This window comes from Anopheles marshallii, chromosome 3, assembly GCF_943734725.1.
Source record: "Anopheles marshallii chromosome 3, idAnoMarsDA_429_01, whole genome shotgun sequence".
NCBI classification, from domain to species: Eukaryota; Metazoa; Arthropoda; class Insecta; order Diptera; family Culicidae; genus Anopheles; species Anopheles marshallii.
In genome coordinates, this window is record NC_071327.1 from 1,166,128 (window position 1) to 1,190,833 (window position 24,706).

The 24,706-nt window shown below is 43.5% G+C and overlaps 1 protein-coding gene across 1 annotated transcript in view; it reads right to left on the reverse strand.

Annotated features, from left to right (window-relative positions):
• Window positions 1-24,706, reverse strand: part of LOC128711420 (uncharacterized) — a 44,406-nt gene that overhangs the window by 610 nt on the left and 19,090 nt on the right. The window contains exons 2-8 of the mRNA XM_053806291.1: window positions 16,510-16,726; window positions 13,968-15,332; window positions 6,570-6,684; window positions 4,387-4,553; window positions 4,198-4,317; window positions 579-770; window positions 378-513 (exon numbers count right to left, since the gene is read on the reverse strand). Of these exons, the coding sequence (XP_053662266.1) occupies window positions 378-513; window positions 579-770; window positions 4,198-4,317; window positions 4,387-4,553; window positions 6,570-6,684; window positions 13,968-15,332; window positions 16,510-16,726 (2,312 nt within the window). The remainder of the gene's footprint in view (window positions 1-377; window positions 514-578; window positions 771-4,197; window positions 4,318-4,386; window positions 4,554-6,569; window positions 6,685-13,967; window positions 15,333-16,509; window positions 16,727-24,706) is intronic.

The window sequence follows — 24,706 nt, forward strand, 5'->3', positions numbered from 1 at the left end:
GATTGTGACTGTGATTGTGACTGTGACGTAATTATGTTACACGACAATTACTACACACTAAAACCTACAATACCACAAACATAAGTTACAAACCGCTAGTTGGTTTAAATGGAAACAATAAAATCAAACACGCAATATACAGAGGAAAAGCCACTACCTAAGCCGACAAAATACGAGGGATACAACTGGAACAAAATCAACTGAAAACGAAATAAAGCAATACCAAACATTTGATTAGACACACTGCGCCGTGTCAGACACACTAACCAGTGTGTGCCTATGATGTTTGGCGTTAAACCATAACATTGCTAGAGGCGAAAGGGAGAAAACAGGGGGATCGAAAAAACGCAAACCGTGTGAAGCAAACGTATACTTACTGGTCGGGACTCTGGTCGGTATCACTTTCCTCGATCTCTGTCTTGTTACGTCTTTTTTCGCATATTAAAATAATCGCACACAGTAAAACAACTTCCACAATAATACCCAAGAAAACGTAAAGTGCGGCGTATTTTCCTGAAATCATTAGAAACACACGTCAGTTGGGGAGTGTTGAGCACAAGCGGAGTCACGCTATTTACCTCTAACCCTAACGGTAATCATAACCTGTGCCGGTTTGCCCGTGAAATCGGAGGCATTATTTCGCGCCTCACAGGTGTAATCTGCATAGTCGTTTAGCTTTATGCTATCGATGATAAGCTTAGCGTTCTCTACGCCCCTTTCGTCCGTCTCCAGCACGATGTGATCTGACGACGCGTTGTAAGTATTGTTGCCTACAATGGAGAAGGTAAGATAAATAAGTATCGTTACGCTATGGGTATAATTTCTTCAAACATTGAATGGATATTCGTCATCATCGCTTCTTCAAAAAATCGGCATGAATGAAATAAAAGTCAGTCCCAATAAAGAAATCGCTTCCGGATGATCTAAGATTTACCCGCTCTGCCAATTCTTCTCCTAAACGCGTATAACAAAAAGTTTTAAATTGAACAAATATTAGCATGTAACAAGCCTTCGATTCCTAATACATGAATTATTTCTTGATTCACATCGTCGCTGCAGTGAAGCATGTTTCGTGGTGGTGATGATGGTTCTGGAATATCACCCATATTATGTTGCGTCTTCAAACAAGACGCACCTCAACCAGTACACCAGCGGTGGAACTGTCGAAACGCAGAGGGATTATGGAAAGATTGCACACTTGTCTAGCTGCTAGTCACGTAATGCTGGAATCACACGAGTGAATGAGTGTGACACGGACGACAAGAAGTGGTCCTAGGCAAGCGCCCGAAGGGCCGAGCGATTTACTCGCGAGTCACTATGAGTGCAACACTTTTGTACTCGATGGCTTTCGACGCTGGGGGAAAACACGAGTGCGATGAACGGTTCGGTATACGGCTGCTGGCCGTCACCGATGTTTCTTCCACTCGCAAGGCCAAGGAACGGCGGAACCGGAAAGAGAAACAAAAGTCCATTAGAGCTTTAGACCTTTGTACGGGAGAGAAGCAAAACGCGGTGGAGAGTGGGTAGGAAGCGAACGACGGGAAAGTTTGTTCATTGCCTGTCTTTGCCCATGCCCTCGCCAATGCACATTGGTGCGGTTGGGGCAAAATATCGGAATTAAAATTTGTCTTGGTAAAAAAAACGTCTTGCCGGTAATGAGATCTGTTAGCTCCTTAATTTATACATTTCGTAGGTTTGAAATTTATAGTAAAAATATTTTCTATAGGTTTTCAACCGGTTCCATCTGGTGATTAGTTGCTTCGAACTAGTTGATGTAATTCATTCCATTAAAAGTACCTTGTTATGTATAATTGTTATGTTCAAGTTAAGTTATGCTAAGTTAAAGTTTTGGACTTTTACTGTAGTCGCGTGTCCAACGCGTCCAACTGTGTGGCCGTAGGCGTGTGGGTGAAAACTGCTATCGTCCGGAAAAAAGGTGTGCTGAAGTGTTTGCAGCAGTATAACGAGACCCGCTTCTTTGCAGTGAACGGAAGAAGAGACTCCCGAGACGCTCGGGTAAAGGGGGGATCGATCGATTTGCTCTTACTCTGCGGAACGATTGAGCTGGGTGACTTTGGGGAGTGGAATGGACCACCGAAGCCTTAGGCTTAGTTTAATTTTCTCTTTCCAGCGTACCGTCGTTGGTGGAATCAGTCAGAAAAGAAGACAGGCACTACTGTTTACGGGGAGGAGGGATTATTTTAAAACAACCGCCATGAAGAATCAGTCGAGAGATACCTAAACAGAAGCAACAATAGCCCTACCAGACACCTCGGTAAAAGCATCTGGTTGTGATAATTCTAAGCTTCGTTCCACTACATATCGAACATCCGCTTCCGCCGAGTAAACCAGCACTGGTTAAGCCATTCATTTTATGCCTGAAACATTGCGTGATACCGTAAAAGTGCTCGGAGTGTTAGTGGAGCAGTCGGTCTTAAATCACGCAAATGTTTCCTTCCTTTACATTCATACATTCCAAGTGCCGGGAGAGGTACCACGAACGTTCCCGGTAGCCAGAGAGATCGAGACGTTACTAAGAAGTTACGTTAATTTTATTTCTTGTGCTCATTACTGCTATTGACGGTATTGTTATAATCGTTGCTCAATAAAACTGCACCCGAACGATATAAATAGTAGTAATGCGATACAAACCACAATGCCGAGCTCCACAATTAGGACATTGCCAAACGTACAACATGACAACACACTACATCCGGACAGGTTCATAATAAATATTTATACGAAAACAACCGGTGTATGCAATGTGCATATCAATGTTTACATTCAACAAACGCTACGTAGCTGTGTGGTAGTTTGCAGATGTAGTTTAAATTACCGTTTACCATAAACAAAACTTCGTTCTGGTTGGTTTGTGGTTGATTAATTTTGCCTTCTTGTCGTGTTCCAACCGGCTAGCAAGATTTACTTCTGAATGGAATACTAGCAGACATATTGAGTTTGGTCAAGGCAGATACCACCTCAAAAACCTTGTGGCTATCATGCCCATGCTGACCATTTCCAATTTATAATGACATTAAACGAACGCTGATGCGATCAACTCTGGTTCCCGACAAATGTGTGGATACGTGTGTGAGCACGTCAATCATCTTAAGTCGTCCATGACAGAAGGACAAACATATTCAAGAATAACGCCTCGGGGTTACTGAACAACCGTAACAATTTTGTTTGTTTACTCAATTGATTAATGCTAATCGAATCTGTCCATTCGTGAGAATCGTTTATTCTACTAGCAAACGGGATTATTATTTCTAACGACAAAGAAATCAATACATTAAAAATGGTTTACGTCTTGCGAACTTGATCATCGAACACTAATGTACTTAAAATCCCATTTAATTTGTTAGATAAACTCAAAACAGTGATTCAAGGACGGGAGACAAGAATTTGCCCTATTTACCAACTAGGGAGACCGATTGTAGTCTATGCAAATGTGGAACACTAAAGAATGGAAAAGGATGAGAAGAAAAACAAAACTCTCCCCAAACACATATACACACTCCAACGAATCTCTCGTAGGGTGACACTACGGACACCGACGAATGGGTATTAAAAATAAATTTTAAATTAAGCTGATAATACTTATGAGCGGGGCAGATATATTGTTCGTCGCTATTAATAGACCCGTTGGGATATTTTCGTCCTAGTGGCTCTTTGCCTGTCGCTCCCGGCCAGCCTCTTTGCACCGATTCTGACCGATATTGTTGCCAAAGAACGATGTGGACGCTTTCTTCTCCATTACATACAATCATGTCCGCAACAACAACATCGCCAACGAATGAATCTATAGCATACGTTTTAATGCAGCAAAGGAGTTGCGTCGTGCTCTCGTGAACGTAACGAAAAAAGTGGGCACTTTTTGTCGCTTTTCTCCAGCTTAAAAATAGCGAAAATATCATGCTTTCAAGGTGAAACAGAACATAGGCTTCTCCGAGTGTTTTTTTAAATACCCGACCATCCTGACAGTTGCTTGGGAGAGAGGAACATTTTCATTCCAATAACATCCGCGCGCTGGATGGTTGTGGTTGGTGCAGACCGGCGTTCCTTACACTTTGAATGAAGAATACTTCCAATAGATCAATAATTTCTATTATGCGCTGATTAGAGTTTTCCCTTCATTCTACCACTTTGCTCTTGTCGCGCATTTCTTTGACTAGTTAAAAATTATTTCATACTCACCAACTATCCAAGTAATTTTAGGATCCGTTCCGAAAGCTATACAGTGGAGCGTCAACCGTTCTCCCTCCACTATGTTAGTTTTGCCTATTTCTGTGCTTTCAAATTTAACAACAACATTAGCTGAAAAGGTGATAAAAATGAATTAATTCGCGCCATCAATGTTTGTGATTGCGATTGAGAGATGCTTACCAACTACGTTAAAATTTTTAGATACACCCAATTGTGGTACGCTACACGTGTACTGTCCGGCATCGGTTTCCAATGCCCGACTGATGATGAGCTTTCGCTCCGCCGGCAGTAGCTTAAAGCGATCTTTCAGCGATTCGACCTCACTTACATTCTTACCGTCTTTTGCCCTAAAGAGAAGAAAAATAAAGTTACATTAGCAAATTGGTATGATGGGAACGGAACTTTGCGACCAATGCGGTCCGATGTTGTAGACAATCGAATGAAGAACGTGAGAATCTTTTCCCCAACTGTATCAGATTCTCGTGCGACATCTTTACGTCAATTCTCGGGTTGCTTATCTTACTTTTGTCTTTTTTCTATAAAATCTACGACAAGTACGTCATCGTCGCGTGTCTTAGCTAAGCTTACCGACCGAATTAGCACAGCAAGTAGCTCAACAACTCGCGCGAACAGCAAGTTTTGTCAATTTTGCCGTTTGTAACGTAGGCCTCCTACGAATAAATTGATCGACTTTTGCTTTATGTCCCAACGTACCGACTAACTAGCCCATTCCTACCAAAAGTATCGAACAATTACAAGCACGAAACTCAGCACCAGCGCGTGTCTTAGAAGCGTAGAGTAACACATGAAACGAACACTCGAATAATGCGTCATCGTGTCTCGTATTTCCTCTGCCGCACAAAGCGACGGTGGCGTTGGCAGTATTTAGGTCAAAAGTTGTTCTTACAACCGTTTTGGGAGTATCGCACCACTCCCACTGCTAGCCATGTTTTTGCTCCAGTCCCCCTGTACCGTAAAGCCCTGAGAACATAATGTCAGAAGCCATTCGTGCGAAGAAAAATCATTCATCCTTTAAGCGGTTGGGTTTTTTCCCCGCTTCTTTCCCTTCAACCGGTTTGTCTCTTCATATCCTTTCTCACCATCATCACTGACGTAAGCGCTTTTTTTCTGCGGACTATGTAGCAGAGTGTTAATGAGATGTTTATTTTGCAAGAGTATTGTTTTTCGTTGTCTTCAATGTGCAGGGGTTTGTATTTTTATGAGGGTTTGTGTTTCTTCGTTTGTGTGATTGAGAAATCTGGCTATAAAATGTATACACACAAAAATGGTTCAGCAACTAATTTCCCTAACAGTGATGGAGGCGCCTAGTAGTTATACTGACGCAAGAATCTTGATGCAGTTTGTCACGCATTTACCAAAATAACAATGTAATTATAATGGTTTAATACCAGCACAAAATATTTAAAACGTAATTAACTAATTTTAAAAATGTTGCTTTAGTTCACTGCACACCGCACTTAGTCGTCTAAGCAAGGTCACCCTTCATCTCTTCGCAGGCGGAGATTTGTGCAAGAATCATCCGTTTTTCATGGCATGAACACTGGGCGCCGACAACGTATCCTTTCGGAATGAAAAATCGATAATTTGACAAAACGAAATGAATGGCAGGATGAAGAGCATAACTGTAGAGACAGAAACGCGACAAATGAGGGTAACCACAGTCCGACGGACAGAGAGAATTGAGCAAAAATGAATGAGAAAAAAACTCAATTCGTTCCCTTTTTTTCTTCTTAAACAAGGAGTAGAAAAACGCAAAGAAGAGGCTTGTGATAAATATTAATGGTGAAGGTTTCTTCTGACAGAAAAAAAAACAAAAGGGATCCAATGACCTCGAATAGACCCCAGATATATGAGATTATGGAAGTGTCGACATAGAGGCACGGGGGATCTCATTTATCTGGGGTAACATAAGTAGTTTGAACAAACAAACAACACAACAAAAAAACTACCAATCGGCGGTACAGGATTATGGGTTTCATAAATGATTCGTCAACATCGTGAATTAATCGCCACTCGTGCAAAAGAAAGCAGAAACAAACAAACACAACCACCGTTTGATTATTTTTATACCGATCGATAAAAACACTTTCGACATCGCCTATAAAAATTGAATATTTCGCTGGAAAATTATATCGAGCAGGAGGAGCGAAGAGGACGGAAAATCTCAATGAATTCGCGCGTCATATGGTGGCAGTTCATTTCGTGAAGGAGTACACAATCGCTAGAGATTTGGGTCAATATCCTCGATGGAAAAATCGACGAAAATGATTTGTATAATTTTTTTAAAAGATCAATATACAATAAAACACGATAGAAGACATATCACACCATGGAAAACTTACCAACTTAAATCAAAATTTCCTTCCTGTGTAATGTTACAACCGAGCGTGACTGATTTTGCGATATCGAATATTTTTAAACTAGTGCTGGCATGGTCATAGTTAGGCAGCAGAACATCTGGAAGAAAAAAGGAAAAGAGAAACGGACGGAAGGATAAAATGAAAGTTATTAACCATTGGCATAATCGATTTTTTCTGCGCTAGTTTACGGACAAGCATTAAAAAGGGTTCGTATGCGGTACAGAAACAGAGCACGAGAAGTGAAAAGGAAAAGCGATAACGGAGTTAAAAAGTAAGTTCTGGTGCTACAACAGGAAACATGGTTGTAACGGTTGAAAGAGTAAATTTGTTAAAGTGAATGGAAAAATTGAATTGAAAAAAAAAACGACGAAACAAGCGAAAAAGAAGTATCTATAAGGGGGGGAAAAAGAGATAAAAGAGTTGAGGAAATGGCATCGAGAACTATTGGGAGAAGAAATGTGATTGATAGATAAAGTAACAGGTTTAAAATAAAGAAAAGGAAAAGATCAATATAAAATACGGAAAAAAGCAAAGCTGCTTAAGGCATAAGGAGTACATCGTAGAAACACGGAGAAGGAAAAAAGTAACCTTAGCAACATCGAGTAAGAAATACTTTACGATCGGACTAGTTTATATCACTCAAGTCTAGAGAAACAATAAAAGCTAAACTTAAATAAACGATTTTAACGAGTCGTTTTTCTTAATCAACTGGTTTAATCGAGCGTACTAAAATGTCTATCTCTAGCCTATCTAACACACGTTCTTACGCGTTACTCCAAACCCCCAAACTCCCTCCCGCAAACTACCCGTTTCGGATTCCAACGTAAAACATCTCCAAACCGCTTTAAAGAGAACGCCAACCAGTATAAGCAGAGGATAATAATATCTGTTCGGGGTGAAATTCTCACTCGCCCGAATTGAGTCGTCATAATTTCGTACGCTTCCACACGATGGGAAAGCAAGCAGAAAAGGTTGGGTTGTTGGTCATGTTGGAGATTCGAAGCAGGCGGTGGAAGGTTCCATTATGGAAGAAAACGCAGCCGGTGTCGCATGCCAAAAGGTATTGCGCGCCGCGAGATGGAGAAGCAGAAGGATGAGTGTAAAAGGTTTTCCTACTGTCTTGGATGTTTGGAACCGAGCTCTCCCTGATGCAAACGACGGGGAGTAGGTACACCCCCTGGGGACGGGCCGGGGATATATTTGGAGATGCTAAAGCAAACTAAGCGCGCACCTGTTCCATTCCATCTTCGTTATATGACTGATCCACCGTGTTCTTTGGATGAGTTAACCTGTCCTCCTTCTACACTAGACACACTTGGCGGCATCATTGCGGCTCCTGAGACGACTGCGCTCGTTTGTGTGGAAAAGTGGACAATAAAAAATACACACACACGCACACAGCTTCTCTTCACCCTTAAGGTTAGTTTAGTACACTGCTAACATCTACCATAAACATCCAGGAATGCTTCACATGGTGAAGGAAACAGAATGAGATAGAGCTGTGGACATAGATAGCTTAGCTAAATAAGAGTGTTCGGCACACCAACCACAGAGCTATCTCCTTCCGGTTCAACATTCTCCTGCCCTTTCCCCCTTTGCCACCGGCTCTGGAGGTCTGGGGGTGGGCGGGTGTTGGTGAAAACCAGAAATGCCATGATTATTTAATGAAAACCGCAGTCATCTGGCTTTTAATTTCATGCGCCGCGCGTCGAAAGATACCGAACGGCTTCTATCTATCCAACTCGGCTACTCGGAACCTGCCTGGGCCTGCTCAATAGCCAGCGTACAAGCGGTACACACACACATACACCCAAACAAGACCGAACGAAAGGGGTGGGGGGGGGGGGGGGGGGAAATCTAAACCCCGCCCGGGACGGTGTAGGTTGTGTATAGCAGATGAAACGAGTGTGCTGGTTCTGCCTGTCTGATATTTATAAAATTAATAAATATTTAATTTGCCGTTGTTTACACTCCCTAGCTGCGTGCGGAGTAGCTGGATGATGGAAGCAGCGGCGAGTGAAGGGATGCAAAGGCAGGAAGGTTGAGATGATGCTGAATTTTGGCTTGATTTTCATCGGCACTAAACACCGGCGGATCAGTGTGAATTGCCGGACCAAAAACCGTAGGAAGCAAGCTGCACAGGTTAAGGTGTGTTGCTGTGTGCGTTCCGGCTATTGCAAGGCAATCCAATCCGCCCTAAAACAGAACAGCATTAGCCTGTAGATCCTTTGGTAAAAAGAACGAAAAAGGTGAGATTTTAACGGTGTAGGAACAACTTTTATAATCTCATAACGAACATTTCCCTCAGTTTTGGAGTTAACAGCCCCAAACCGAGTTGCCTCTTCATAGCTTTGAGCTTCTCCTCGTACAGCAAGCAGATTATCAGGCAGAACCTGACCTGACCGAAAGCAGGACTAGAGGCACCTTGTTTAATATTGACCAATTTTTGAGATACGTTACGGGTGTATGTATAGCTAATGGAAATTAAAAATAACCACACAATTTAAGGCCCTAAATGAGTAGTTTCATAAGCTCCGTAGGACGAGCACAGATGCAGCACAATAACGGAGTGTTACGGTGCAACGCCCAATAAAAACAGCGCTTTTTCATAGATTCCCTAGCACGATAGCGAAATGAGAGCGGGTTTAGTATCGGAACGTATCGGATAGAGGCAGTTGGTAAATATTTGCATTCTATCAAGCGGTGGACGCTTCTCACTGGTTCGCTTGGCCATTTCGATAGTGCGATCGGTTATGGACGGTGTAACAACCAAAAGCGGCTGAAATGGAAGGTGACAAGTTTACACTGTTATTTCTCGAGGACATGAAGCGAGGTTCTGATGGACGTTCGTTCACTCCGAGCCAAACCTAACAACAGCAGGTGAGTGTAACTTTACAAATCAAACAATTAAAAGGGGATATCGGTTACGCCTGCGTTGGTGTTTACTGTACACCATTACGAATGTTGTCCGATGTGCTGGGGGTCAATCGGAATGTGTAAAGAGTAGTGAAATGGAGCTGTTAATTACATCCCCTCCGAAGAAAACGCAGCACAAAAAACAGACAAAAAATGCATATGCAGTGTATATTTTGCTATCTATGTTGATCCATATTCGTATTAGCATTTTAAAATAATGAAATCCCCTGAATGTATGCCATTCACTTTGCAAAATTATGTTTTAGTATAGCAATATAAGATTTTTGTCTTATCATTTAACTCAACGAAAAATATTCGTTTGTGGCCTTATGGGACTCTCTATTCGATCCTAGTGTGAGGTTTTTTTAACCAAAGTTAGGGTTAACAAGTATATTATGCAACTAAAACTAGTGTTTTGAGGCAAGTAGAACAAGTTTTGTTTTACAATACATTTTGCATAGGAATTTATTTCTCGAGCTCGTAACTATCGATCGCTTCATTCGATACTAACAAAACGTTGCAGACGAATGTCTTTGAAAACTCCTTTCGCCCACGCTATCAACTCAAACTCGTGGCAGTTAAAGATCGTGTTTCCTTTCGTTTGCCGTGTCTCTGGCCTGGCCTTGTTCTCCGCTCATCAAACGTCCATTTCTTCTTGCCCAAACTTCAAAGAAAACCCAAACGGTACCAACTGGTTCGTCGCACGCCCGACTTACTGTGCACACACACATGGTGGTGCTGACCGTTTCAAACAGTGCCAGATGTTGCGGCCGTCGAAACATTGTGTAAAACGTGAAAAATTGTTCACGTCGAACTCGCGAGCTATTTACCGGTAAAGTTTTGGTGTAGAACGCCGTGGGTGTGTGTGTGTGTGTTTATTTGTGAGGCCGCGTGGGTGAAGATCGGTACCGCACCGTTTATGTTCCGCATGATGCACATCAACCAAAACGGTCGTTTATTAGTGGGTGCCTTTTGTAACACCCACCGAAAGGGGGAGTCAAATTTGACCTCCATTGTGGGCGGCGAGGAGGGCGAATTCTTTACTTCTAACGTTTTTCAGTTCGTAGTGTACAATGGTACGTCAATGGTTTTTTTATGTCTTTCTTTGTCTAATACATCGGCTCATTTCGGATTGTTTTTCGCACATTGTAAAGGTATTTCAAGGATGCTCTCTTGGCGGTGCTGTTTAAAAAGCATTCTTCAGCTCAACGTGAAACCTAAACCGGTTCGCTGCCTCTCCATGGTGTTATTTGAAACAAAAGATCTCCAAACCCGTATCCTCAACTGCAACATGGCACATAAAAGTTTCGTAAATGAGCACATTTCGGAGGGCAGAAAATCATTTAAATAATATTAACTACATGCAATCCGTGCATACATTGTGCATACACACTCATAAACGATTACGTTTTCCGCACTTCATCGATCACTTTGACACGTTCCGGAGTTGGAGTGTTCTGAAGTGCACCACACACACACTAGGGGCTTAATTAAATCGCCGGAAAGGAACTAATGTGAGCATAGCGCTACCATGCAACCGGCAGAGGAACAAGTTGCGACCTACAGGCACGCTAGTTCCTTTTCTTAAACGGCCTATAACATTCTTCAGCCTTTAAAGTGCGTGCATTTGCCCTTCATGTCGGTGTTCATTTAGTTATTTTTTTTACGTTTGCTTCCCCCACTTTTGCAATACGTCCGGAAGACGCGTGTTGAATAAAACGCGAGTTATATGCATACCTGGGGTCCAATAATTATGAGGCCTCTTGGCAGAAAAGCTCGCAAACTCGTGTTTGTGTTCGCTCTGACTTTCGCGTGTTGCACGAGGGAGTGCGCGCGTGTGCTGACCTAATTATGCTAATGCTTCACGCGGGCGCAAAGGCACAGTCAAGCCGGTTTCGCAAAACGGAAGGCACACCGTACAGGAATAAGGATTGCCTGACACTGCTTTGATTTTGCCGCTTTGCCGATTCAACAGGTACGACCGTGGGTTGTGTGGTTGCGGATGCGAACAAGCGATAGTTCTGGGAAAGGGTTTGGGGACGGAACGGTGCGTGTGTTATCCGTCGCATTTGTCGTCTCTTGTTCCAGTGTAGTGTCTCCTTCCAACCCCCCCAGAGGGCTGTTTAAGGTGGGACATCGAAAAGACCCAGCATGTCAGCGCCACTGTACCTCACCGTAATGTCGAGTCCTGAGGACAACAAATAACCGAGTGCACGTAGCTCGCGCTGCAATCAGGTGAGGGTAACATGCTGCCTCAAGAAACAATCCCCCCCCATCGTAACGTGGAGTCTTCGCGGTATGCGCGCGCGCGTGTCTGTGTTGATAGTGCTGTATGCTAATGAACACACAAATTGATTCACGGGCCGGAAAATTGTCATTTTCCGGAACCTGATGAATATGTGCCCGAAAGCGAATAAACCTGTTCAGCGAAAGCCATCGCCGCTCATAACTTGCGATCCGTCAGGATGCTTTTCATTGGGCGGTGTACACAGTTTGGGGGGGAAAATTTCATTAAACAAATGTTAACCAAATAAAAGACAAGCGTAAATAAGTTAAGAGGAAACGTACCAAGCTGTAAGCTTATGGGAAGTTTTCAGTGGGGGGGAAACAAACAAAGACATTAAAACGAAGAGAAAGAAGGTAACTGGAAATAAATATTGTTTGTTTTGTGTTTCTCAACCAAAAAAATTAAACAATCATGAGAAAAAAGAGAAAAAAGTAAATAGAGTTTATTTCATTTCATTTAAATTTAAAAAGCTAAACATATACGTTTACTAGCCTTAATACAATCGATTTACTATTTAGCAGTATGCATGTTTGTGCATATTATTATAATAAATACGCAAGCAGCAGCTTAGAGTACAAGAATTATCTCAATCGTTTGGGAAAGTAGTTCGTACTATAATGTCGCAAAATCATGAGAAATGGTTGTAAAAAAAGTTATTAAATCTGCTCAAATTACATTGATTACGCAAATTGAGGTGCAAGAAAAGTAAAGCATAAACAACAAAAAAAAAACATTTAATAAAAGACAAACAGCAACGCAATGATTGAGAAAAATTGTATAGCTTAAATGGTAACATTATTTTTCATTTGAACGGGCGGAAAGAAGAACTGGTAATTTCCAAAAAAAAAAGGGGAATAGCCATTTCAAACAAATTGCGATGAATACAGTCCCGTGATTTTTAGCCACTGAAAAGGGATTTGCTTTCCTTTCAGCCACCATTTCAGCATTGCTTAAAATGAAATGGTTCGGAGCGGGAAATTAAGCAAAACAGGGAATGTGTCTCAAAATGCAAAAAGCAATAATAAAAATTAGGATAGCTTGCAATGAATACAAATCAACCAAGTTTCCAGCTCGTTATGTGCACCTTGTGTGGAGGGGGAGGAGAGGTTCATTTTCTGGCCCTATCCCATTATGATGCGCCTTTGGATGATTACGAGCCATATCCTTTTGGAGAAATGTGTGTTTGTCTTTTAGACGTTAGGGTAATGGGGGTTTTGTTTGGGGTACGAATGCTATTCGATGCATAACAAACATGGCACAGTAACAACAGAAAAGCTTTTAAACATCATTCCAAGCGTATATAGAGTGAATAGGAACCGCACCCATAAGAACATCATCATCATTAAACGCACACAGAATAGCCGATGCTAAGCTATTCGTCAGGACTCGTACAGCAGAACCAACAGAACAGTGTTATGATACGAACAGAACAAATTGAATAAATGTACATCAAAGAAACAAATAATACTCTAAATTATTATAAAACAGATCGATGAGCGTGAATTTAATTGAGGCACTCTCAGCGAAAAGATGCTTTTAAGGGATCTACCACACCACATACATAACAGTGTGATTGGGGAAATGGGATTTACTAGCATGTAAAGTATATTTAACCTTAAAAACAACTAACACTAAACAGTCTCTTTGCTAGATGCCTATCGAAACAGTAACAGACGATCAAATGTTGGCTCAAGCATAACATGGGGCGCGTAACAACGACAGCAGGAGTTGCAGATTATTGAAAAAAAAGGTTTCCCCACATCCACAGGACAGCAACATCAGGTATGCAACGTGAACTGATCAGCTTTTGGGGTCGACTTCCTTACTTATGTCGCCTTTTTTTCACTTCCCAACGACGTTAGATGGATGAAGGTAGAAAAACAAAACAGAACAACCAAAAGCAAGCATTCATGGCAGCTCACGAAATGGAACCGATAGCAGTAAAAAAAGAACGTTTTGTTGTTGCTAGCACGCACTATTACCAAAATGCTCTATACATTCGCTTAGCGAAGAACCATTTTTGAACGATACGGGCATAGTTTTTTTTTGTTTTGTAACGGGGACCAGTTTCAATTTGTTGTCCAATTTTCCTCTCTTTCTTTTAAAAATGGTTCGTTTGTCGCCCCAAAATGAAAACAATAACTTTTTTGGGGAGAGATAAATTCTTGTATCCTCACCGGCAGCAGTGGTAGTGAGTGGTGTTGCCACCGTCGCTGTTCTAGTGGTGATGCTAGCGGTAGAAGTAGTAGTGATGGTGGTGGTAGTAGTAGTAGTAGTAGCTGCTGTTGGAGTGGTTGTCACTTTTGCTGTGGTTGTGGTAGTGTGATGTTCGTGATGATGGTGATGATGATGGTGGACCGTACTATCCTGATCTACTCCCACCGGTGGTGGTGCAACGGTAGATGAGCTGGGGTTGGTAGTGAGGACGATAATGCTCTCCTCCTTTGGTACGGCCTGTTGAATCCCGGTGGAACCTGCCATCGATGCAATGGTGCTGCCGATAGCGGCCACTGGAAACCCTTGGTGACTGGCGGAGACATTCCCGCCGACTCTCATCACAGTACCGTCCGTGGGGGATAGTATTAGGGCAGTGCTGTCCTCGTTGGGTGGCTTCTTGTGCGGCGTTAACTCCTCCAAGCTGTCCACCAGAATAATGCCGTTAATATCACTCTTGTTCTGGATCAACCTATCGATGTTATCGTCCTCCAGCGAGATCGCCTTGCTTTCGATAACAATTTCGGTATCCGGTTCAACGAGGTCCTCAATGTTTTCCGCCCCGGCTGACGTATCGAGATTAATTATGTCCTGTGTTCCATCGGGCAACGGTTCCTCGTCCTCATCGTCACCCGTTTCCATTAGTGGTGGTGGTGGTTGCATTCTACCGGTGGTGGAATGCTTCGGCTTACCAACAGGAGCAGACTTATCGGTATGCATCACCGGGGAATAATCTTCCAAATCTTCCACAGTTTGTTCAAGTACCTCGTCCGGCAGTAGAGAGTCCTGCTCTACCGTGGTCTTTTGACTTACGAAGCGCTTGGAATCGTCCTTGCCCGGGGCTGTGGTGTGCTGCTGCTGCAGAGTTAGTTTCTTATCCGCCGTACTACCTGTATGGTGCCGATGGCCCACGGCCGCCTGCTGTCGATGATGGTGTGGACTGTGGGCGGAAGATTTCTGTGACTCCCGGTCCCGTTCGTGTCCACGCTCTGAGGATCCACCGGGGAACTCTTCGTCTATAATGGCAGGGCCAGGCGCTAATGCTACGGCCGTTGTAAAATGGTGATGCTCTACCAATAATGGAGCAACGAGCGTTGACTTCACCGTGCTCAACATTAGCGGCACATCCTCACGATGCTTTTCACCATTACGTGACGATCCTGTGCCTGTAGCGGAAGATGCACCACTATTGTGGCCCAGTAGCGTTCCATTTCGGTAGACGTACAGCTGGTGGTAGTTTTTATACAGTGCGTTGCACTGGTACTTGCCCTGATGTTTCGGCAGTGCCCGTTGTACGCTGATCGATGCTTCTATTTTGTCCCGATTTCCTACATTGCGCGGCAGCCGAGATGATATGTAAGAGACAAAACACTCGATCAAATTTGATTGACCCTTTGTTTTTTGTTTACTCTCTTCTGTGGAGTAAACGATATCTGGCTACGGTATGAAATGGCAACACTATCACAACTGATGGGCGATATTCTAGCGCGTGAGATATATCCTGACCTTTTCTCTCTCTCTGTGTGTGTGCTAGACAAGCAAGTATAACGCGTGTAAAAAGGAACGTTTCAGCTGTATACGGCCTATCTACACTATTGTCCAATTTGCTAACAATTCTACTATTGAGATGAATTCCCTGGCAGTTATTTTGACACCTTCCTCCCACTAGACGAATGAAACTTCTAGCATGCAAACTACGACTAAGTGTTTTTATACTCAAACGACCGTTTTCAAAAATGTGGACGCGTGTCACGCTGAGCAAAGCGCTTCTCGGAATCGAGATGAACATTTTGTGTAGAAAAATAAACTAATGCCACGTGGCAACAGCCGTGGCAAGTCTTTTTCAAACCTCAAACCTAGAGCTCTGGGTGCGAGGTGTCATTTTCGGAACGTGCGAATGGAGACGCCTGGTCAGTTTTGGACGCGTTCATCAATATATTCGTGGGTTTTCTGCTAATGTTTGCTATATTTTTGACAGCTAGACATAGACAATGGTCAGCATCTTTACAGCAGTATAGAACTTGTATTCGGTACATTGTCAGTGCGTGGGAAGGTAAGCGATTTTTTGGTTTCGTATGCAGACATTTTACTGTCGATGTCCATCACACACGTTCCGCTGACACCGTGGTATTACGGATATGTTCAATTAGTTTGTGAAGTTTGGCTGTGGTACGGTAGGTATAGAGAAATGAATATTCTAAAAACAATACTAAACGATCCGGTACGACTGATGACCGAGTGAGAAAGGTGTGCAAAAGATTTACAATTGTGTATTTGTAATAAATTTTTATGATTTAAGACTTCTAAAAATGCTCCAATTCTTCCGTCTTATTCCGACGTGTTAAACCTATTCGCCTTTTGCCTGAGTGTCCCCTGCGTGTCTTGAAACAATCTTTAGCCAACGCACTACTCTATGGCCGCTCGTGTGCGAAGAGTGTAGCGATGAGTCGGAGATGAATTTGTGTTTGTGTGTGTGTGTGTCTGCTAGTTACGTGTCCCCATTACCTGCGATGCCCATCTCACTTTCGATGTAACTATGCTCATCCTTGCCGTGACGGATGTTGCTATGCTTCCGGATCGGTTCACCGTCCTTGTGCCACTCGACCGGATTGGCGATGCTGATGATGCACGAGATCGAGAACGGTTTGCCGACCTCGACCTGCGAGTCACCGTAATAGATCACTTGGTACAGATTGTTCAGATCCCGCTTGTGTGCACCTTTGTTGTTGTGGTGGTGTCGGTTTGTTTTTTTTTAGTCCCGCGTTTGTTTATCGTTTGTATTGTTTATTTTTGTTTTATCCACAAGATAACCGTGGGTGACAGTGTGGATCATGACGGAAGCAGCCATTGGTAAAAGTAGGAATATAAGTAATCACAAGCTTCAGATCAGCGTAGGTAGGGCACATTATACAAAATGGATGGTTTTATAAACATTGGGACCGAATCACACCGAGTGGACAAACAATTCAAACGAAATTTCATCTTCAATTATAACATTTGAAACACACCCGTAAGAAATGGAACAAATTTCGGAGCAATCATAAATTTAATATGAGCTATATATATATATAATAAATTGTTCCGTCGAAAGGAGGGAACCAACAAAAAATGAAACTAAACGTGAGCGAAACTTGATCGATTAGTGCATTTATGAGGGAAATATTTCTAGCGGATTGTAACGATTGTAGCGTTAGCGTGATGTGACGTTAATGAAACATGAGGCCGTGGCACGTAACATGAGATGAATTTCGAGTATTTTCCTCCCTCCATTCAATGACTCCATGGGTGATCCCTGGGGTGAGGGGCTACACGTTAATGAAAACATTTCGAAACATAAAACGCGATTCGTACATTTCGCAACCTCACGAAACCGCGTATTTATTATTCGACTTCACTAATTACTATTCAAAGCGATCGCAAGCAAACGAAGATGTGGCGTAAAATGGAGTCTGAGAATTTATTTGTTACAATATTTTATTATGGGGATAGAGGGTGTGGGATAATCTGTAGAGGCGAAATAGTCCTAACTTTTGGCCCACAGTTAAAAACCTCAACCAGAGTTCGAACCAAGTTCCATTGCAAACTTCACGATGCATGCCATTTCGCAACCACAACACACAAATGAAATGGTTCTTCTCGGTAAAAGAGTTATACAATTGTATTGTATTGCGCACTGTTCTCTTTCTGCAACAGGGTGCCATCGCACGACTCTTCCAGACACATGAGGCCCGCCGGGAAAGGGTACAAGTTAGCAAATTATGTAACCAACCCGCAGCCATAACCGACCCTTTCCCTTTCCGCGCCGTTTGAAGAGATTCTGCACGAATTCAGCTATTCTTCGTTTGGCAGGTGGGGGAACACTTTCGATCCCCATAGCCATTCGTAGGAATTCATATACACAACGGAGAGCAACATTCTGCCCAAACCCATTCCGTTCTGCGCCGACAAAAGCGTTCTTCGTTCCGTGGCCTCCAACAAACTTTTATCGCACCTGATGACTTCCCGGCCTCTCTCTAACACGTCCCAGCTTCTTCAATATTCCTCCCGTCAGCATTAAAGCATTGCTCAGATTGAAGTCCCAGCCCTTTCTTCCTTTATGTTTCGCTTTTCCGGTGAAATGTAACGGAGGAGTTCGAAAAGTCAGGAAAAAGGGCATCCGGTGGCAACAGTGGCCAACATACACATGCACATTTACACACAGATCGGTAAGGAATTCATATCTTAAGCCTGGTTTTGTCTTGCTCTTTCCCGCTCACCCCTTTTCCGGGGAAAAAGACGCGCCGCAAAACTATCTCAGAAAATAGTGGGTGGAAAGTTTTAACTAACTCTAGCAAAAAAAAAAAAAACAAACCCCAATTCATATAACAGCCACATCACACACACATACACACAGTGTAGTTGGTGTTGCGGGAGTATGGTTTTCGGTCGCTTCGAAACGCTGATTGCACAGTCTAAAGCCCCCGACCTGTGTGGGTACCTTGTGTCGCACCTCCTCGAAGTCGGGGGAAAACATGAGAATGGCATGGTTGGTACGATGTAATAAATGTGAAGCTGTCAGAACCAGTTCCTTTTGTCTGTGTGTCTGAATGTGACCGTGTACATGAGCAAGGGTTGTATCTGTACCTTGGTGTGTTGACATATTCACGAGTCACTACTTCTCGCACAGGGAAAAAAAACTTGCTGCGCGTGGTCAGGAAACAAATTTACAAGTGGGAGAATAAAATACGCTTTTCTTCCCTAGCATTGGAAGATGGAGAATATGCAACCGATGAAAACAATGTTTGGAGCAAAGTTTTCCATACGCTTTCCTTGTTGCACTCCCTGCCGGGCGCTCATCATCTTACGCTCAAGTGAAAACCGAAGGACACACAACAATACCCATGAGTAAGCAGTTCTGTGATAATAGGATAACCCGATCAAGTGTGAGCATTGGGAGGATGTTGAGGAGCCGACTCCAGCGATTTCCATTCCAATACCTTGCCTTACGTTGTGGGGTTGTGTTATTCACGTCGCTTGAGTGAAAGACTGGGCGTCTCCATCGAAGTGCAAAATCTTTACTTGGTGGGCGGCCTCCATTGTTTTCACGATGACACGATGCTGATCTGGCACCGTTTCCGCGATGCTTTCCGCTGGACCCTTTTCGTCCCAAAACGTGAGTGAAGGTATCAACGCTTTAGCACAAGTCATACCGGCTCGGTCGGCTGTTCTGGCGTTTATATTACGCTTGAACCAAGTAGTCGACGGGGAGTTTGCTGGTCCGGATGATGTTGAGCGCGCGGTAAAGGGACCAAAAGAAAAGAGATAGAAGAAGAAACAGAAATATTGTCGCGAACTAACTCAAAACTATTCCACCGATGCAGGAAAGGTAGCTTAAGCACGAGAAAAGTTTATCATGAAACGATTTCCATGCCTTCCACGATTTCCATGCCACTAAGATATGGGAATGTTGTCCGTTTGGTTTAGTGAAATGTAAGCATCAAAATGCAACAGTAAACCAGTAGAAAATTGATTGATTACATCTCATACCGCAGCATCACAGCACGACACCGTCCGCGGCCAGAACTAAACTTTTACGCAACACTTACAGGATCAGCAAACAAACTTATGCTCCGCAACTCATAATGCTTGCCGTCGTTTGCGAGTGAGGTTGTGCTATAGATCTTCTAATTCATTTAGCAAGGAAAGTGGATTTATCCATTTCAGACGGAAAAATGTAGGAAAAGGATAAAAAAAACACTTTTTCGATGGACACGTGGTGTGCTTTGTCCTTTCCTTCTTTTCCGATGTTTTCTTTCTATTTTTTATAAGATTGATTTTTGTGATAGGACACGTTTTGAAGCGGGCGCTCCATCGTGCTGGTGTGATTATGTGCAGTGAAGAGAAAATTATTCCACTTTTTTGTTGTGTCAATCCCATTTTCTACAACACCTTAATTTGCTGCCGCTACCGCAACACGGCCGCAAGCATCTACGGGACACGCAAACGCGCAGGCGATGAATGGGTGTAGAAAAGTTGCTTAATTTGAATTTTAAATTTTCAATCCATTCACCGGATGGATGTGTGCGGTCGGTTTGACTAACTACGGGTAGATGAGGGAACGAAAAAAGAAAAGGCGAAAGAGGGAGAAAGTGTGTGTGTGTGAGAGAGAGAGACAGAGAGAGAATATAAATGGTGGTTCTACACTTTCTGTCCACATCGCTTTAGGGGTTAGCCTGTCACATCTGTTAGATTTAAGATTGAGCTAATTGTGTACCATTGAGTGATGTTGCATCGTCAGCTGGATGTCAAGTCTGTCCTCTTGTACGCATTGGCAGGGGTTGTCAGACGAATGTGCGACACACATTAACTTAACAATGAACCCAAGGTCTCCAGGGGTAAACCTATGTTAATGTGAAAAACATTATGGTTCCAAAAAAATATTTTTGAATAAATATCACAAACATTTGTGTTAGACACCCCTGTAACAAAAGATGAGTGACCCTAAAAGATCGATATGATAAACCAAATATAAGAATATTTCGTTTTTTACTTAAAAATAAGAAATTTTCTTCAATATCAACACACAACACAGACCGAAGATCGATTCTGCATATATTCCAGAATTGTTTACATAGAAAAGTCGTCTAATCAAGGCACGTGAATGTTTGACTATGCGCGAGAGATTGTGTTGTCGTTTTGAAATCTATTCTATCGGTTCGATCGCTCCCCAACTACCATTAACTCCCCCTTTGCCATCGCTAACCTTTGCTTTCCTCGATAATTGTTTTATAAACACTGCATTCGCACAAGCGCCAACAAAATAAATATAGCTCAAGTTTCCCATCCTTCAGACCCCGGTAACGGGATGCCGGACGCGAAAGACGATTCGGTTTCGTCTGGTTAATTGGCAGATGGATCTGGTTGGACTGCCGGGCCCGGCCTCAATTGCATTGGGGAGTTTTGTTGTTGTTGTTTTTTTTTAATGTCCGTTTTATTCCAACCCATCATTCGCGGCGATTATTGACCCGTCGTCTCCCCTGGTTGGGTGGAATCGTTTTATTTTACTTCGAAGAGTAAGAAAAGTAGAATTTTATTCTACTTCCAGTGACCGGATTCCTTCAATCCGTCGGCTGTTTACGATCACTGAACGTGCGAAAACTCGTTCCGATCGGTTGGCGGTGGCATTGGCAGCAAAGGCACAGCACTACACATCCAAGAGCTTCGTTTTGGTCGGTTCCTCGAAGGGAAAATGTAAGCGACCCGTGGAAGAAAATGGATCTCAACGGTGCACAATTCCAATACTTAACAGAATCCTCTCCTTCTCTACCCTTCGCTGCCCCTCTACGGCTCTCCCCGATTGCAAGAATCGGTCGTGCCCCAGTGAATAACGCTAAATAATCGATCGAAACAAAATGCCAGATGGCCCTGGGCGATAAATGGACCGGCGGATTCGTTGTTCGTCCCGTGCTTCTTCGTTTCTTCTCCACTGGTGCGATTGGTCCTGCACTTTCAGCAACGCAAAGTGAGTGCCACTGATTGCCGACCGTGCATTCCCACAATTTCCCACCCAAACACACTAAACAAGACCCACCGAACTTCGTCGAGAGTTAAGCAAACACAACAAAAAAAAAAGGATGTACACAGTTGTACGGAATGGTCATTCGATCGTTCTTTATCTTCCCATAAAGACCACGGGTCTTTTATTTGCCTCGCGCTCTCTCGCTTCTTCCTGTCTTTTTTAAGTGCGCTCCGCTTGCATATTATTGCGCTGTCCACTAGACAAAGCAGCGGTTGAGTGAAACAAAAATAAACTCTTTCACCCGCGGACCCGGTGCAAAATGCCGGATCGTTACTGTTACATAATTTCCGTTTTCGACGATCTACTTACGACGGGCATCCGCCGGGCACGGCTGGTAAAATTTTCTTTTTTAATAGCCGGGGTTGTTTTTTTTTCGGGTGGATTTCTCGCTGAAACAAAAATCCGAAGCATTGTGATAAGGTTAAGATGGCTTTCGCTTTTTTGCTTGCTGTACACCGACCAAAGAACCCAATGATGTCATTCGTTGCACAAAACAAAAAAATACAACTCATTTAGATAAGAACAAAAGAATCGCCCCGTTTGGGTGCACGATTTGCGCCCTTTCGACCCTAACAGCTCGACAATGGTAACAATTTCATTAAAATTCCAACATTATGTCATACCAATTGCAATCCCTTCGCATCAAAATCCATGCAATTCGGGTACACACGGCTTGAGCACAACAGTTTCAACTCGCCACAAGCCTCTTTTGCCCCCTTCTCATCCGCGAACCGGTTAATGGTGGAAAATCATGTTAACCAACTGTTCCTTCTGGCGTTCGGGAACATCGCAAAATCGATACGATTGCGTGCAAGGCTATTGGACTGTGCATTTGCGTGTGTGTATTCTTGTGTGGTGGTGTGAGTGTGCGTGTGCGTGAGCTTCAAGTCAGCAACAAAAGGTTCTCTTCAGGTTCCTCCTCTCAGAGGGCACACCGTCGATAGTCGGATATTGATTGACCTCTGCCTTCAACAAACGTTGCGGGCAATTGGTTCCCGGTGAATTCAGAACCGAACCGTGGGACCGTGTGTCTGTGTGTGCGTTTCCATGTTGGCCGGGTGGTTGGCTGGTGTGACCTGCCCGTACCCGAAGGAGAATGTGTGCAAACTGCACACAATTTAATTACAGCAGTAATTAATTGCAGTCTCCAGAATATAAGGGAAAGTTACACCAGCACACCGTTAACCAGCAGGAACATACACCGAACCTGGGGGCGTATGCGAACGGGGGGTAGTATATCTTTGACCACCGGAATTCAATTTCGCTGCAGTTTGGTTTCTGTAACATTGTAATTTGTTAATTATGAGGAAATATTAGAGGAAGATTCACATAGAACATCGCAAACAAACAAAACATTTTTAAAATTTTTATACAGTTTTCAGTAATTTATATGCTTTTCAAAAAATTATGTAACACTTTCCAACACAACTTCAATGAACTTCAAAAATTGATATGATTTTACAGAAAATCTAAAACCTTCTGTATTGACTCTGCACAAATCGTCTTCAAATCTGCCCAAACCACAGATCATGCCGAATAAAAATAGGCCTTGTTGTCGCAGTCTTTACGAATCGTAATTCCTGACAGTTGCATTTGATTAATCGCATGAATACGGTTGCTACCACCACCTACGGGGGGTACCGCTGGTCACAAAACACAATTCGTAACCCATGCGTGAACGTTGGACGAATGTGACCCCATCATCGGGGAGCGAGAACCAGACGTATGACCGAAACCGACAAATCCGAGACAAACCCAAACGAACTTATATCACGGTTATAAATATATTCGACAGCGTACTTTGAAGCACACCGTCGTCGTGTGTGATGTTGTTGTCCTCATGCTTCGCTTGTTGTTGTGCGAGCGGGCACGCAACAAGATTGTCGATTTTTTTTGGTTGGAAGATCCCGAACCCAGAAAGGCAGCGTGTGGTGGCAGGAACGCCGCGGTGCAATATCTAGGAATATTTAGAGCATAGGTTTTGAGGGCGAGAAGATGAAGAACGTCAAACCGATCGGCTCGTTCACAACAACGGGACAAAAGGCACGAGCAACAGACAAGCCGTGGTGCGCTGTCTCCATCCGACGCGGCTAGGATTTTGAAAAATTGAGCGCGTTTTAAGTCGGTCAATTACCGAGCCGGGGACAGGGAGTAGAAGGGCACACGAGTGTGACCGAAGTGCAAGATTTGGAACAGCTTTGTAAAGGTGTCTCGCTAACTGTCGCTAAGTGCGGCACTCCGTAGGCGACTTTTCCACTGTCTGGAAGATTTGATTTTAACATCAATTTTCAATTTCAAACTGTGTTGCCCGAATATGTGGCATTTTCCCACCGTGGAACCGAAACACATCACTGTCACAAGACAGGTGAGTTTCGTTAGTGATCGCGCGCTAACACAACCAAGGGATGGGTTTTCCCGTGTCACGGGAAAACAGGCCCGTGATGATTTTGCCGTCTGTCTGGGTTTGTTAGATGTCCGGGTTTGGAAAAAAGAGTTTTCCCTGCGGTCGCTCAGCTCGACGATCGCCGCCTAATTGTGGGAGCAGTGAGTGCCACACACATATAAGACCGTCCGCCTCTCCGTACGCGGCGTGATCTGTTACATCATCCGGGCTGATGTTCTGTGGCGAAGCGGATGGTACCAGCAGCTGGTAGTTGGAAGTCCTTTCAAACCGGTTCAATCTGAATCCAACTTGAGCGGTCGCTCACGCTCTCGCCCAGCGCTCAAGTGTAAAACACAACACAGAGAGAGAAAGAGAGAAAGGGAAAAGATTCCGGCACCAGTTTGAAACGCTTGACAGAAAAGGAAAACTTCCACCGTACGGCAGCAAGGGCGCTTGCGCTCCACTCTTTCTCTTTCGGATCTCATTTTCCCACGCGTCCGCTATTGCTCTTTTATAACGCGCGCACACAGCTTCACATACACGTGCAACGAATGTGCTTTTCCGACCCTCAACTAGGCACATTTATACAGACTTTCCCGTACGCTCTCCGATCCGAATTGTGCATGTCCCTGGGGGTGATGACTGTGTTTGGCTGTGTGTGAGAAGTGACAGCAACAAGAGCACGCGATAAGGCTTACAATGGGCACCCATTGCTCTACATTCAGTCGTAGTAGTAGTGACACAGAAAAGTCCACCCTCGA